At 47.2% G+C, this 13,484-nt stretch overlaps 2 protein-coding genes across 2 annotated transcripts in view; both read right to left on the reverse strand.

Annotated features, from left to right (window-relative positions):
• Positions 1-2,706: 2,706 nt before the first annotated feature.
• Positions 2,707-4,098, reverse strand: foxg1a (forkhead box G1a; the record flags this gene model as incomplete). Its single annotated transcript, XM_080012649.1, has 1 exon — positions 2,707-4,098. The coding sequence occupies one exon, from the start codon at positions 4,096-4,098 to the stop codon at positions 2,707-2,709; it is 1,392 nt and encodes a 463-aa protein (XP_079868775.1).
• Positions 4,099-11,629: 7,531 nt separating this feature from the next.
• sptbn5 (spectrin, beta, non-erythrocytic 5) overlaps positions 11,630-13,484 on the reverse strand; it is a gene marked incomplete at its 5' end in the record, with an annotated part of 54,069 nt that continues 52,214 nt past the window's right edge. The window contains one exon of the mRNA XM_080012687.1: positions 11,630-12,201. Within this exon, the coding sequence (XP_079868813.1) occupies positions 12,050-12,201 (152 nt within the window). The 3' untranslated portion in view covers positions 11,630-12,049. The remainder of the gene's footprint in view (positions 12,202-13,484) is intronic.

Here is a 13,484-nt window from a genome sequence, read left to right on the forward strand (position 1 = left end):
CGCGGCAGCGCGTCTTACAATGTAAATGATACCGTAAATGATATTCTTATTTACTACCTGCACCGTGAATCCTTCAACAGACTATTTGTAAAATGTCTATTTCTCTTGAATGAGACCCGCAGAGGAGAGAGAGCGAGAATTCCTCTCCTCCGCCCCCTCCCTCTCCTTCTGTTCTTCTTTGTCTCTGGCTGCTGGTCACCCCATTTAACATGGGCCGATAACATCTAGTGCCCAGATAGGGTTCCTCTGCGCGCCCTTTGTGCAGCAGCAGCTCCAAGCTTCTTGTCTTACAGTTGGACTCGTTTAACGCAAAGTCTCTTTAGGAAATGAACAAATTGCTCCGTGCACGGCGGCTCAGAGAGGCGCTTTGTGGCCGCGGGACCGTGCGCCGCACGGAGGGAGGGAGCCCCGGGGCTGCGGCGCCCCGGCGGGGTGCGCGCTGCTCGGGGTGTCCGCAGAATAAAACCGGCCTTTCCCACACAATCCAAGGAGGATTTGGGAGTTCCAGGTGCAACGCGAAGCAGCTCAAAACAAAAACAACCCAGACACCCAGACCCAGAACAACAGAACAACAGACCCACACACCCACAGACCGCAGTCCCCACATCTAACCACGGCCTGTTCCTCCTTTCAGTCTCTGCAGGATCCTGCAGCACATCTCCGCTACTTCATGAAACCAAACCCGGGCCCCGCGGCCCCGCGGCCCGGAGAGTCGGGCAAGGACGTGCACAGACCCAGACACGGAACCAAACCTCCCCAACCGCCACCAGCTGCAGACCATCTCCCTGCAGAACCTCCATGCTGCTCCACATGTCACATGGAGCAGCGTTTAACTGGATCACAACAAGTAAAATAAAATAAAATAAAATAAAATAAAATAAAATAAAATAAAATAAACTCCCAACACTACTCGAGGCAGGGGGTGATGGAAGGACATGTCGAGGCCTTCCTTCCCAGACCGTATGTCCCTCCAGCCCTTCTCCGCGTCTCTCCAGGCCTTTCCAAAACCCTCCAGGCTCTAGCCTGCTCACACCAGCAGCCCGGGCGGCTCATGTTCCACAAAGTGATTAAACCCACAACGTGATCCAGTGGATTCGTACCGAGACCCGTTTCTCCAAACGGAACAAATGGAAAACGACGCAAGGTGTAAAAAAGACAAAAGGGGATTTGAGTTAGTTATGAACTTAACCTAGTCTTTTATTTTTAATCGATTAAAACAGTTTTTTTTTTTACTTTCGTAAGCGACAAACACGGGGATAAGAAGAAGAAGAAGAAGAAGAAGAAGAAGAAGAAGAAGAAGAAGAAGAAGAAGAAGAAGAAGAAGAAGAAGAAGAAGAAGAAGAACACAATAATTTCACAACCATGAAAATATCTGTAACGACGACACGAACAATCATTCAGTATTAGATGCTGCTGCTGCTTCAGCTCCAAACAGTTTGTTGTGGCAAAGAAAACCATTTTAACCATTTTAACCATTTTAACCATTTTAACCATTTTAACCATTAAAACCATTAAAACCACAAGAAAGACATTTCACTGGTTTTACAAAAGGAGCGCGAGCGTCTTTTGGAGGCCACGCGCTTAAAGAAAATCACATCACGGGCTAGGAGACATCCATCCTTCATCCACCCTTCATCCATCCAATGCACCAACCAGCCATCCAATTCACCATACATTAATACATCCATCCATCCATCCGTCCTTCCAACCATCCACCCATCCATCCTTCCACCCATTTACCATGCATCCACCCATCCATTAATACACCAATTTACCCATCCATCCGTCCACCAATTAAACCATGCATCCACCCATTCATTAAAACACCCATCCATCCATCCATCCATCCATCCACCCATTGCACCATGCATCCACCCATCCACCCATTAATACACCCAGCTATCCATCCATCCATCCATACATACATACATACATACATACATACATACATACATACATCCATCCATCGGTCTCTATGCAGATAGAAATGTCCTAAAAACAGATTCTTTGGTCTAAAAAAGTCAAACAGTTGGAATATCAATTAATAGTTGTTGTTTTTTTTAATATCTCAGCTTCTCCTTCTTATGTGGAAATAAAATAAACGAAAACATTTTATCTGTAAAAAATAAAATAAAATAAAAAATAAAAAATAGTGTTAATTTCATTTTTTTGTAAAATAAATCATCATGTTCCGCCCAGGAGCCGCGTGACCCCTGGTACCACCGCAGCCACGCGCCCAGAGGATCACTGGATCAACTTCAAAAATGTTAAAACTACAGATTAAATTGTAGTTAAATTGTAAATCATTTTATTACAACTTAATACATTCGTAAAAAATACGGATTTTTTTTAAGGTCAAAAACTGGAGCATTTTTTAAAGTTGACCCAATGACTCCAATCTAATTATTTTATTAGAGATATGACTTTTATCTTTTTAATATTAAAATTAAAACAGATCTGCAGACTATTTAAATACACATTCTAGGAGGTAACGCCTCATTCAACACGAAGGACATTTAGACATTATGTACACACAAATTAAAATATTAAAAAATACCTGGAGCCTCCTGACTGCTTTCTAACTCTGCCCTCGTTATAAGAATCATTTCATGCTTCGGTTCCGTTCTGTTGTTTCCTGTTACCGTGTGAATGTTCAGTGGAAAATGTTCAACTTACAGTCGCCCTCCCCGCACAGTGCGGGGTCAGTTAGTGTATGAGCGGGTTCGAGCTGGAGCCCTGGTTCTGGTGGTTCTGGTGGTTTTGGTGGCTGAAATAGTCCGCCAGCCCCCCGGACAGCCCCGTGGGGAAGGCGGGCAGGGAGGACCGCAGCGCGTCGCACGTCAGTGCGGAGGACGCCGGGGCCTGAGGGGAGCCGGACGCCGAGGCCCGGGCGCTCTGCACGGGCGTCCCGCTCTGCGCGCTCATGCTCGGGTGCGGGACGTGCGGGAAAAAGTAACTGGTCTGGCCCGCCAGGAGGTTGACCGAGCACGGGTTCAAGGAGTACGTCGTCCCCGAGCACGGCACGGAAAGGCCGCAGGGCACGGCGGAGGCGGCCAGGGCCGCGGCCGTGAGGTGGTGCGTGGCGTACGGCAGGTCTCCGTTCACCAGCCGGTCCACGCTAAGGCCGTTGGAGGAGGGGAAGGCGTGTCCGCTGCCCAGGCTGCTCTGGGTCAGCATGGTGCTGTAGGACATGGGGTGGCTCGGGTAGCCCGACGAGCCGCCGTTGTAGCTCAGGGCGCTGCTGGCCCGGGGGTGGTGCAGGGACAGGAAGGGGGACATGGGCCAGTACAGGGATCCGGCCCTGTCCATGAAGGTGAGCCCCGAGGTGAGCCGGGCGCCGCGCTTGAACGCCAGCTTGGCCCGGGACGTGGTGGACCTCCGCCGGAGCTTCCCCGTGGTGCCGCCGATGAACACGTCGTCGCTGCTGGGGTCCAGCATCCAGTAGTTGCCCTTCCCCGGGTCGTCGTAGTGCCGCGGGACCTTGACGAAGCACTTGTTCAGGCTGAGGTTGTGGCGGATGGAGTTCTGCCAGCCCTGCTTGTTCTCCCGGTAGTACGGGAAGTTCTTCATGATGAACTCGTAGATGCCGTTGAGGGTGAGCCGCTTCTCGGGGCTCTGGCGGATCGCCATCATGATGAGCGCGTTGTAGCTGAACGGGGGCTTCTCGTACTTGCCGCTCTTCTTCTCGCCCTCCTTGCCCCCTTCTCCATCCTTACTCTCCTTTTTATCCTCCTGCTTCTCCTTCTCGTCCGGGCTGCAGCTTTCCTTGCTCCGGTTGTCACTTTTGGCGGCGCCCAGTGGGTCTGCTTTGCTGTCCGGAGCCGCTTTCTCCTCCGGGTCCTCGGTGCTACCGGCCCGGTGCTGCTGCTGCTGCTGCTGCTGCTGCTGCTGCTGCTGCTGCTGGTGGTGCTGGTGGTGCTGCTGGTGGTGGTGCTGGTGGTGGTGTTGGTGGTTGTTGTGGTTGTGGTTGTTGCTGTTGTTGTTGTTGTTGTTGTTGTTGTTGTTGTCGTTCTGGACAGCCTCGGGCACCAAACTGTTTATACTAAACGACGATTTGGGAATCATCTTGACTTCTTTGCGTTCTCCCATGTCCAGCATCACCGGGTCGGGGAGCAGCGGAGCGGCGGAGCGGCGGAGCGGTGGAGCGGTGCGGGGCTTCAGCGTCTGCAGCCCAACTCTGCAGCCTCCCTGCGCACCGGACGCACTACAGCCCAACAAACTACTTCATGTTCCGTTTGGGGGGGGTGGGGGGGAAACGATCACACGCGCGCGCGCGCACACTCACACACACACACACACACACACACACACACACACACACACACACACACACACACGCACACGAACACACACGCGCGCATACGCGCACACACACCTCGATAGGAGACAGATAGCTGCAATTAATTACGGAGCCACTAAGCAGGAAAGAAATTCGGTGGAACCTTTTCAGTCCGCAGCCAACCGGAGGAGCGGCGGGAGGAGCGCGTCCACGGCGCGCTCAGCCAATCAGGGCGCGCAGGCATGCGCGTGCACATACAAACACACACACGCGCGCGCACACGCACGCACGCACACACACACACACACACACACACACACACACACACACACACACACACACCAATGCAATGTAAAACACACTCATCTCTATCAACACTAGTCTTCCCTTTCTTTCTCTCCCTCTCTCTTTCTTTCTTTCTTTCTCTTTCTCCTTTTCTTTCTTTCTTTCTCTTTCTCCTTTTCTTTCTTTCTTTCTCTTTCTCCTTTTCTTTCTTTCTTTCTCTTTCTCTTTTTCTTTCTTTCTCTTTCTCTCTCTACAACAGGTCAACTGATCACGCGCGCTCCCAAACTCCGTTCCCGGCGCGTCTCGTATTTACGGTGTTTCTGGTTCATCGTTTCCCACCGGCGGCTCGGACTCTGTTTCCATCCCAGTAGAAACACGCACGGGGGGAAGGGACGCGGGCCGAGGCGGAGAGGTGGAGGCGGTGGAGGTACCGGGGAGGTGGAGGAGTGATTTGTGATCGCCGTGGAGGAGTTTCATGAAGGATTCAGGATGAGCAGGGAATCAGGTGGATGAGGTGGATGAAGTTGATGATGTTGAGGAAGTTGATGAAGTTGATGAAGTTGATGAAGTTGATGAACTTGATCCGGGTCTCATAATAAATTTTCTACCGGAACTGGAGGGCGCGCGCACGGCAGAGCCCCCGTTGACGTTCCACACATTTACAGTCCGACCGCGTTGCCCGCACGGATCTCTCTGCACATCCCAATATTTTACTTTACAGTTGTTGTTTTTTTACATTCTGATGGATTCATAGGATCTGCAGCGACACAATCAGAGTGGAGGGAAAAATCACAAAAATACCCAAAATATGAAATCACATATAGACATATCCTGCAACATGGGAGGAAATATAATAATAATAATAATAATAATAATAATAATAATAATAATAATAATAATAATAATAATAATAATAATAATAATAATAATAATTGTCATCAACATAATGTTTCCAGATGATTAAGTTATATATCATATCAGAAACGAGGCCTCTTGGGTCCAATCACAGTTCAGTTTCCTTCATGTGACGCTGCCCTTTCCTTTAATCTCGGATTCGGTTCCTATCGAGATCCGGTGTGAACCCGGGTGGTGAACCGGGTGGTGAACCGGGTGGTGAACCGGTGGTGAACCGGGTGGGGAACCGGGTGGTGAACCGGGTGGTGAACCGAGTGGTGAACCCGGTGGGGAACCGAGTGGTGAACCCGGTGGGGAACCGATTAACGAACCGGGTGGCGAACCGGGTGGGGAACCCGGCGGGGAACCGGGTGGTGAACCGGTTTAAAGAGTGATTGAATTGCGATGAAACCATAGAATATGTTGAGATGTCATTGTTTGTGCATCATATTTATTTTAGGTCAAGTAGGAACATGAAGCCAAGGTGTCTCAATAATCATATAAATCATATACATTATATTTTATATCTGTGGCTCCAACTTCTTCTGTTTCTTTGTTGTTGTTGTTGTTGTTTTTTTTAAATTAATTTCAGTCCCTCAGGCCTGCTTATGTTGTTGTTGTTGTTGTTATTGTTGTTGTTGTTGTTGTGTTAATCTGAGTTCTTCTTCCTGTTTGTTGGGACGCGAGACGCACGGCACCCACACACAGTCTGAGAGGGGGGGGGGGTGAGAAGGGGAGAGAGAGAGACACACACCTGTATCTGTCAATAAAATATATCTATACGGTAATAAAAAATAAATAAATAAAAAAGCCTGTGTGTAATGTGTGTGTTATGCGGTTGTTTTGTGTTTAATAAACTGTCAATAATAATAAATCAAAGCACGCACTTTGTTCCGTGACATCAGAACCGCTGCTTTCTTTCTTTCTTTCTTTCTTTCTCCCACCGTGTCGCTTCACTTCCCCAGATAGGGAACCAGGGAACCAGGGAACCAGAGAACCAGGGAACCAGGGATCCAGGGAACCAGGGAACCAGGGAACCAGCGGACCCTCGCTGCCGCTCAGGCCGCCCTGTAGTGCGCCGCGAGCGGCCTGGCTCCAGCAGAGGCTCCGGGGGCCTCGGGAGAAAAAAACCCAGAAAAGTCTAAATAAAATAAAAAACGAATAAAAAACTAATTAAAATAATATTTATTAGAACCAACACGGGTCCCAGGAGGGTCGCCGCATTTTTAAATAAAGCAAACGCGAAAAGTAGCGCAGGAGTAAAATCATCAGTTTAAAAGATAAATGACGTAATCATGTTCTAATAAATAATATCTATTATTACGTGATATGGATTAACCTCAATTACTCACAGTTTGGCAAAATGATAAAAATAGAAGGACACAATGATATACTATTGTTATTGTAGACGCCGTATCATTAGTAGTTAATCTTAAATGACCAAGAAATACATAATAATATTTGAATAATAATTAATGTAATATCATGTTTAGGACTAAACCGAAGAAAATAGAGAGGAGAAAACTGAGAAGAATTAAATGGAGAAATCACGTTAAAAACCGGATTAGTACGTGTCTGTTTGAATAAATATATCTTACAAAAATATTATTTCTGCTGATACGTACATTCATACATATATTTCATTTTAGTTTGTTGTTATTATGACTATGACTGACCTGCATTGTTCTACCAACTTCTGCTGCTGAGACACCCGAATCCCGAGCGATAAAGTTGTATTTTTTCTTGTATTATATTATCTAATATTTTATCCTATCTTCTAACAAATTTAGACTGTAATTAAATCTATAAAGCGGACCAACAGTTAGTTATGCAGGATGGATTAAGACACTAGTGAGAAACGAAATATTTGTTTATATTATTATTATTATTATTATTATTATTATTATTATTATTACTATCATCATCATATTGTTGTTGTTGTTGTTATTATTATTAATATTATTATATAAGATATCCCTTAATGCAGAACACGGGATGAATTGAAACGTACATTTCAGAAGACACAGCGACTGCAGATCCCTTTTCATGTTAAAGCTTCTAAATGACACCGTTTGGACGTCAACCCTCCCGAGTTAAAGCTCGGCTCAGTAACCACTGATCACGCTCTGTGCACGAAGAGAGAAAGAAAACATGAATGAAGAGAAAACCCGTTTAAAAAACAACGGGAGTGTGCGTGTGTCTGTGCGTGTGTGCGTGTGTCTGTGCGTGTGTGCGTGTGTCTGTGCGTGTCTGTGCGTGTGTGCGTGTGTCTGTGCGTGTGTCTGTGCGTGTGTCTGTGCGTGTGTGCGTGGGTCTGTGCGTGTCTGTGCGTGTGTGCGTGTCTGTGCGTGTGTGCGTGGGTCTGTGCGTGTCTGTGCGTGTGTGCGTGTCTGTGCGTGTGTGCGTGTGTCTGTGCGTGTGTGCGTGTGTCTGTGCGTGTGTGCGTGGGTCTGTGCGTGTGTGCGTGTGTCTGTGCGTGTGTGCGTGGGTCTGTGCGTGCGTGCGTGTGTCTGTGCGTGTGTGCGCGCGCGCGTGTGTGCGTGCGTGTGTGCGTGTGTGTGCGTGGATTACTCGGTGGTAAACAGATCATGGAGCCACAGGCCGCAGCAAGAAGCTTCTTCCTGGGGGAGCGCATGGCAGCAGCGCCCCCCAGCGGCGGAGAGGTGAATTCCAGGCTCTTTGAGGGAGAGACCTTGAAACATGGTGAGATGGTTCTCCAAAGAGGGGGTTGGTGGGGTTGGTGGTGGTTGGTGGTGGTTGGTGGGGTTGGTGGTGATTGGTGGGGTTGGTGGTGATTGGTGGGGTTGGTGGTGGTTGGTGGTTGCTCGTACACAGGACAGAGTTATTGCAGCAGTTGTTGATGATTAAAGAATGAATAAAGAGTCATTGCAGGTTGACAAGTTCAACTCCACTTGCAACTAACTCTGTCCTGGATGCAATGGAACAAATACTCTGTGCTGTACGTCCTGCATGATGACAACACAGGGTGAAAAAATATATATAAATCTATAGTCTGACAAATTTCAGCCTGATAAACAGTCAGACAGAAACTACAGTCTGATAAACTCCAATCTGATAAAGTGATCTGACAGAAACTACAGTCTGATAAACTACAGTATGACATAAACTACAGTCTGGTAAACTACATTCTATTAAACTACAGTCTGATAAACTACAGTCTGATAAACTACAGTATGACAAACGACAGTCTGACATAAACTACAGTCTGACAGAAAATAAAGTCTGATAAACTAGAGTCTGATAAACTACAGTATGACGTAAACTACATTCTATTAAACTACAGTCTGATAAACTACAGTCTGACAAACTACAGTATGACAAACAACAGTCTGACATAAACTACAGTCTGACAGAAACTGCAATCTGATTAACTACAGTCTGATAAACTTGAGTCTGACAGAAACTACAATCTGAAAAAAAACAGTCCGATAAACTACAGATGACAGAAAATAAAGTCTGATAAACTAGAGTCTGATAAACTACAGTCCGACAGAAACTACAGTCTGATAAACTACAGTCTGATAAACTACAGTGTGAAATAAACAGACTCTCAGAGCAAAGTCTGATAAACTACAGTCTGACAGAAATTACAATCCGATAAAATACAGTCTGATAAAGCATAGCCTGACAGAAAATACTGTCGGATAAACTACAGTCTGATAAACTACAGTCTGACAGAAACTACAGTTTATATAAACTACAGTTGGACAGAAACTATATTCTGATAAACTACAGTCTGACAGAAATTGCTGTCTGATAAAGTACAGTCTGACAGAAACTACAGTCTCAAAAACTGCAGTGTGAGATAAGCAGATGATCAGAGTGTAGTCTGATCAACTACAGTCTGATAAATGAGTCTAAGAGAAACGAGAGTCTTCCAGCCTCCAGCCTCTGTCTGGCAGGACGTGCGTCCGTCCCATGATGCACCGGGGCCCCGCTGAGCCAGACACGTCTCTCTCTCCGCTTCCCGGTGCGGCCTCGCTCCGCAGCGCGTGAGCTGAATGGAGCGGAGGAAATCACGAGGAGGAGGTGGAGGAGGTGGAGGAGGTGGACACATGTTGTCACCCTCATCCTTATTCTTATTTTGACCAGTATTATAGAATTATTATTACAATCAGTATTATTTACCATCGGCATCATCATTGTTATTTATATCTCTATTAGTAGAGTCTACCTTCATATTTCCATCCTATTACCTTTAACATCTGCTTCTGTTATGGTTTATCTAAATATACATTTAGTGGTACTCTGGGTGTGTATTAGTACTCTGGGTGTGTAGTCATACTCTTGGTGTGTAGTAGTACTCTGAGTGTGTAGTAGTACTGTGAAAGTGTAGTTGCACTGTGGGTGTGTAGTAGTACTGTAAGTGGGTAGTAGTACTGTGAGTGTGTGGTAGTACTGTGAGTGTATAGTAGTACGGTGGGTGTGTAGTAGTACTGTGAGTGTGTGGTTGTACTGTGGGTGTGTAGTAGTACTGAGTGCATAGTAGTGCTGTGAGTGTGTAGTAGTACTGTGGGTGTGTAGTAGTACTGTGAGAGTGTGGTTGTACTGTGGGTGTGTAGTAGTACTGAGTGCATAGTAGTACTGTGAGAGTGTAGTAGTACTGTGGGTGTGTAGTAGTACTGCGGGTGTGTAGTAGTACTGTGAGTGTGTAATAGTACTGTGGGTGTATTGTAGTACTGCAGGTGTGTAGTAGTACTGTGGGTGTGTAGTAGTACTGTGAATGTGTAGTAGTACTGTGAATGTGTTGTAGTATTGTGGGTGTGTAGTAGTACTGTGTGTGATAGTACTGTGGGTGTGTAGTAGTACTGAGAGTATAGAAGTACTGTGAGTGTGTGGTAGTACTGTGAGTGTATAGTACTGTGGGTGTGTAGTAGTACTGTGAGTGTGTGGTAGTACTGTGGGTGTGTAGTAGTACTGAGTGTATAGTAGTACTGTGGGTGTGTAGTAGTACTGTGAATGTGTAGTTGTACTGTGGGTGTGTAGTAGTACTGAGAGTATAGTAGCACTGTGAGTGTAGTAGTACTGTGAGAGTTTAGTAGTACTGTCGGTGTGTAGTACCACTGTGGGTGTGTAGTTGTACTGTGGGTGTGTAATAGTACTGTGAGTGTGTAGTAGTACTGTGGGTCTGTCGTAGTAGTACTGTGAATGTGTAGTAGTACTGCGGGCATGTAGTAGTACTGTGAGTGTGTTGTAGTATTGCGGGTGTGTAGTAGTGCTGTGATTGTGTAGTAGTACTGTGGGTGTGTAGTAGTACTGTGAGTGTGTAGTAGTACTGTGGGTGTGTAGTAGCACTGTGGGTGTGTAGTAGTACTGTGTGTTTGTGGTAATACTGTTGGTGTGTAGTAGTACTGTGTGTATAGTAGTACTGTGAGTGTATATTAATACTGTGGGTGTGTAGAATTACTGCAGGTGTATATTAGTGCTGTGAGTGTTTAGTAGTACTGTGTGTAGTAGGGTTGTGGGTGTGTAGTAGTACTGAGTGTATAGTAGTACTGCGGCTGTGTAGTAGTGCTGCGGGTGTGTAGTAGTACTGTGGGAGTGTATTAGTGCTGTGGGTGCGTAGTAGTACTGGGGGTGTGTAGTAGTACTGTGAGTGTGTAGAAGTGTTGTAGTAGTACTGCAGGTGTGTAGTACAGAAAATAAGAGTTTCCAGGAAGTAATCCGCTGCTTTTGGTTTCATAAAAGGGGAAACCAGGAGGCGAACGGTTCAATCCCACTCAAGTGGTGGAAGTGCACCTGCACCTGCACCTGCACCTGCACCTGCACCTGCACCTGCACCTGCACCTGCACCTGCACCTCAACCTGCTGCTGGTGCTGCTGCTGGGGCTCCTGGGGCTGCTCATTACTTTGTCTGGAGCGACACCTTGTGGCGGAAGGGAGAAGCTGAGGTGTCCGAGCGGTTCCGTCACAATGACTCCATCAGGTGAAGGGGTTAAAGTGGTCATCCATCAGATGAAGTTGTTAATAAAGCCCACACATCACAGAGGGTTTCTACGGTAACAGACACTGACGCTTTCAAAAAGCCCTTCCTGAAGTACAGCCGCCCCTGTTCTGGGAGGTGGAGACAGAGCTACACACGGGGCGGGCGGAGCGGTGAGAAGTCGTTTATTTTCAAAGGTGCAAAGATTTCCAGTCAGTGAGATCTGTTCAATTTGAGAACCCGATTAAAATATTACTGATCACAAAATCAACACAAAACATCCGGATTTCCTAACCTCTGAACGTTTCAAACTCAACTCTTTTTCCAGGCAGTTCAACCCTGTGTTTGATTAAAACATCTAATTAATTCGGCGTCGGAAAATCTGTCAGAAGGTGAATTTATGTTAATCGTTCTGAATTTTTATGAAGCTTCGAGCTCAGCCAAGCCTCAGGGGACATGTTGGGCAGTGTTCCCATGATCAGCTTGTTCTGCCAGCGCGGCATTGACTAAAACAAGAATCAGGGACAGTCCCGTGGCCTGAGCTCTGGAAACATCTGGAAACATCTGGAACATTCTACCAAGTCAGTGCATCATGGTTCATCACGACGTCACTGAGTTGAACTGGTGACGGAGCAGCCTCTCATCTTCTACTTCTTGGTGAAGAGTTTCTTGAAGACGCTCCTCCTGGGCCGCTCCCTGTCCCTGCTGACGGGGTCCTGGTCTCCCCGGGGGGCCTCGGGGGCCTCGGGGGCTGGACCTGGGGGAGGGGGCGGGACCCCCTGTCTGTCCTCCCACCGTCCTGCAACACACAGATCGGATCCAGAAACACTCTGAGCTGAGGAGGAAACAGGTGGAGCCCGGTTGAACGCTAACTGCTAAGCTAACTGTCTACTGTATTCAGCCAAGTAGGTGGAGTCGAGGTGGAGTAGAAGTAGAGTAGAGGTATAGGGTTAGGGTTAGTGATAGGTAGAGGGGAGGTTAAGGTATGCAGAGTAGAGGCAGAATAAAGGGATGAGCCAGACAGACAGACAGATAGATAGATCGATAGTGGAGGTAAACTAGAGGTAAAGTAGCAGTGCAGTAGAGTAGAGGTGGCGTAGAACAGAAGTAATCCAAGCCAGGAATCTTGGTTTTGTCATGGACTCGGACGTAGGTTTCAACACACATTCAAACCACGACAAGGTCAGCGTACGACGACCTTGAGAACAGATCCAGGGGTAGAGGACGATGACGCAGCAGGGTTTGTAACATGGTCCGTGCACCGTCTCCAGGCGACGGCGGTAGCGCTGTCGCCACAGCTCTCCCTAAAAGACGGATCAGCTGATTGAGGACGTCCTATACGTACTAGTATGACTTGATACTGTGTATTCTATTTTTTTTACTTGATGCGTCCTATGTCCTTTAATAATGTGCTTCTTTTGCACTTTGTCTTAATGCTTCTGATGTTTTATGTAAAGCACTTTCAATTGCCTTGTTGAAATGTGATACTAGTGGCTTTGTGCACTCGGTTTTAAAACCGTTTTAGCCGATTTACGAGAATTAAAAGATCTCCAAAACGCTTCCGCAGGACTAGGATATCACCTTGACAAGGTAAAATGCTTTTCGGGGAACAGGCAAAATTACTGTGAACAAAGAGCAAAACAAGGTTTCTTTGATTCATTTTTGTCACTGCACTATAACTTTATGCATTCTCTGTATTCTATTTCTTATTCGATGCATTCTATTTACTATTTTTTAACTGTATGCATTGTATGTATTCTATTTTTGGCAATTACCAACAGCACACATTGAGCACTGGGTTTCCAGGGTGGCGGCCGGCTATTGGGTCGGTGTGTGGGCGTGGTTGGCCTGGGGTCGGCTGGTCGGGCCCCCTGCCGGCTGGGCTGGGGTGCTGGCGGCTTGCGCCTGGTGGCTTATGGTGTGCTGCGACCTGGCGGGGCCGTGGAGAGCGTCGCCAGGTGCCTTCCGGGGCCGCTGGGGGGCTGCTTCCTGTTGTGGGTGTGGGTTGGGGAACAGGGGGCGGCTGTCGGCCTTTGCTACCGCTGCGCCTCTTAGTTGCGGGTGCCCCGGGTGCTGGGGGTG

This window comes from Zeus faber (genome assembly GCF_960531495.2).
Source record: "Zeus faber genome assembly, chromosome: 13".
Lineage (NCBI taxonomy): Eukaryota > Metazoa > Chordata > Actinopteri > Zeiformes > Zeidae > Zeus > Zeus faber.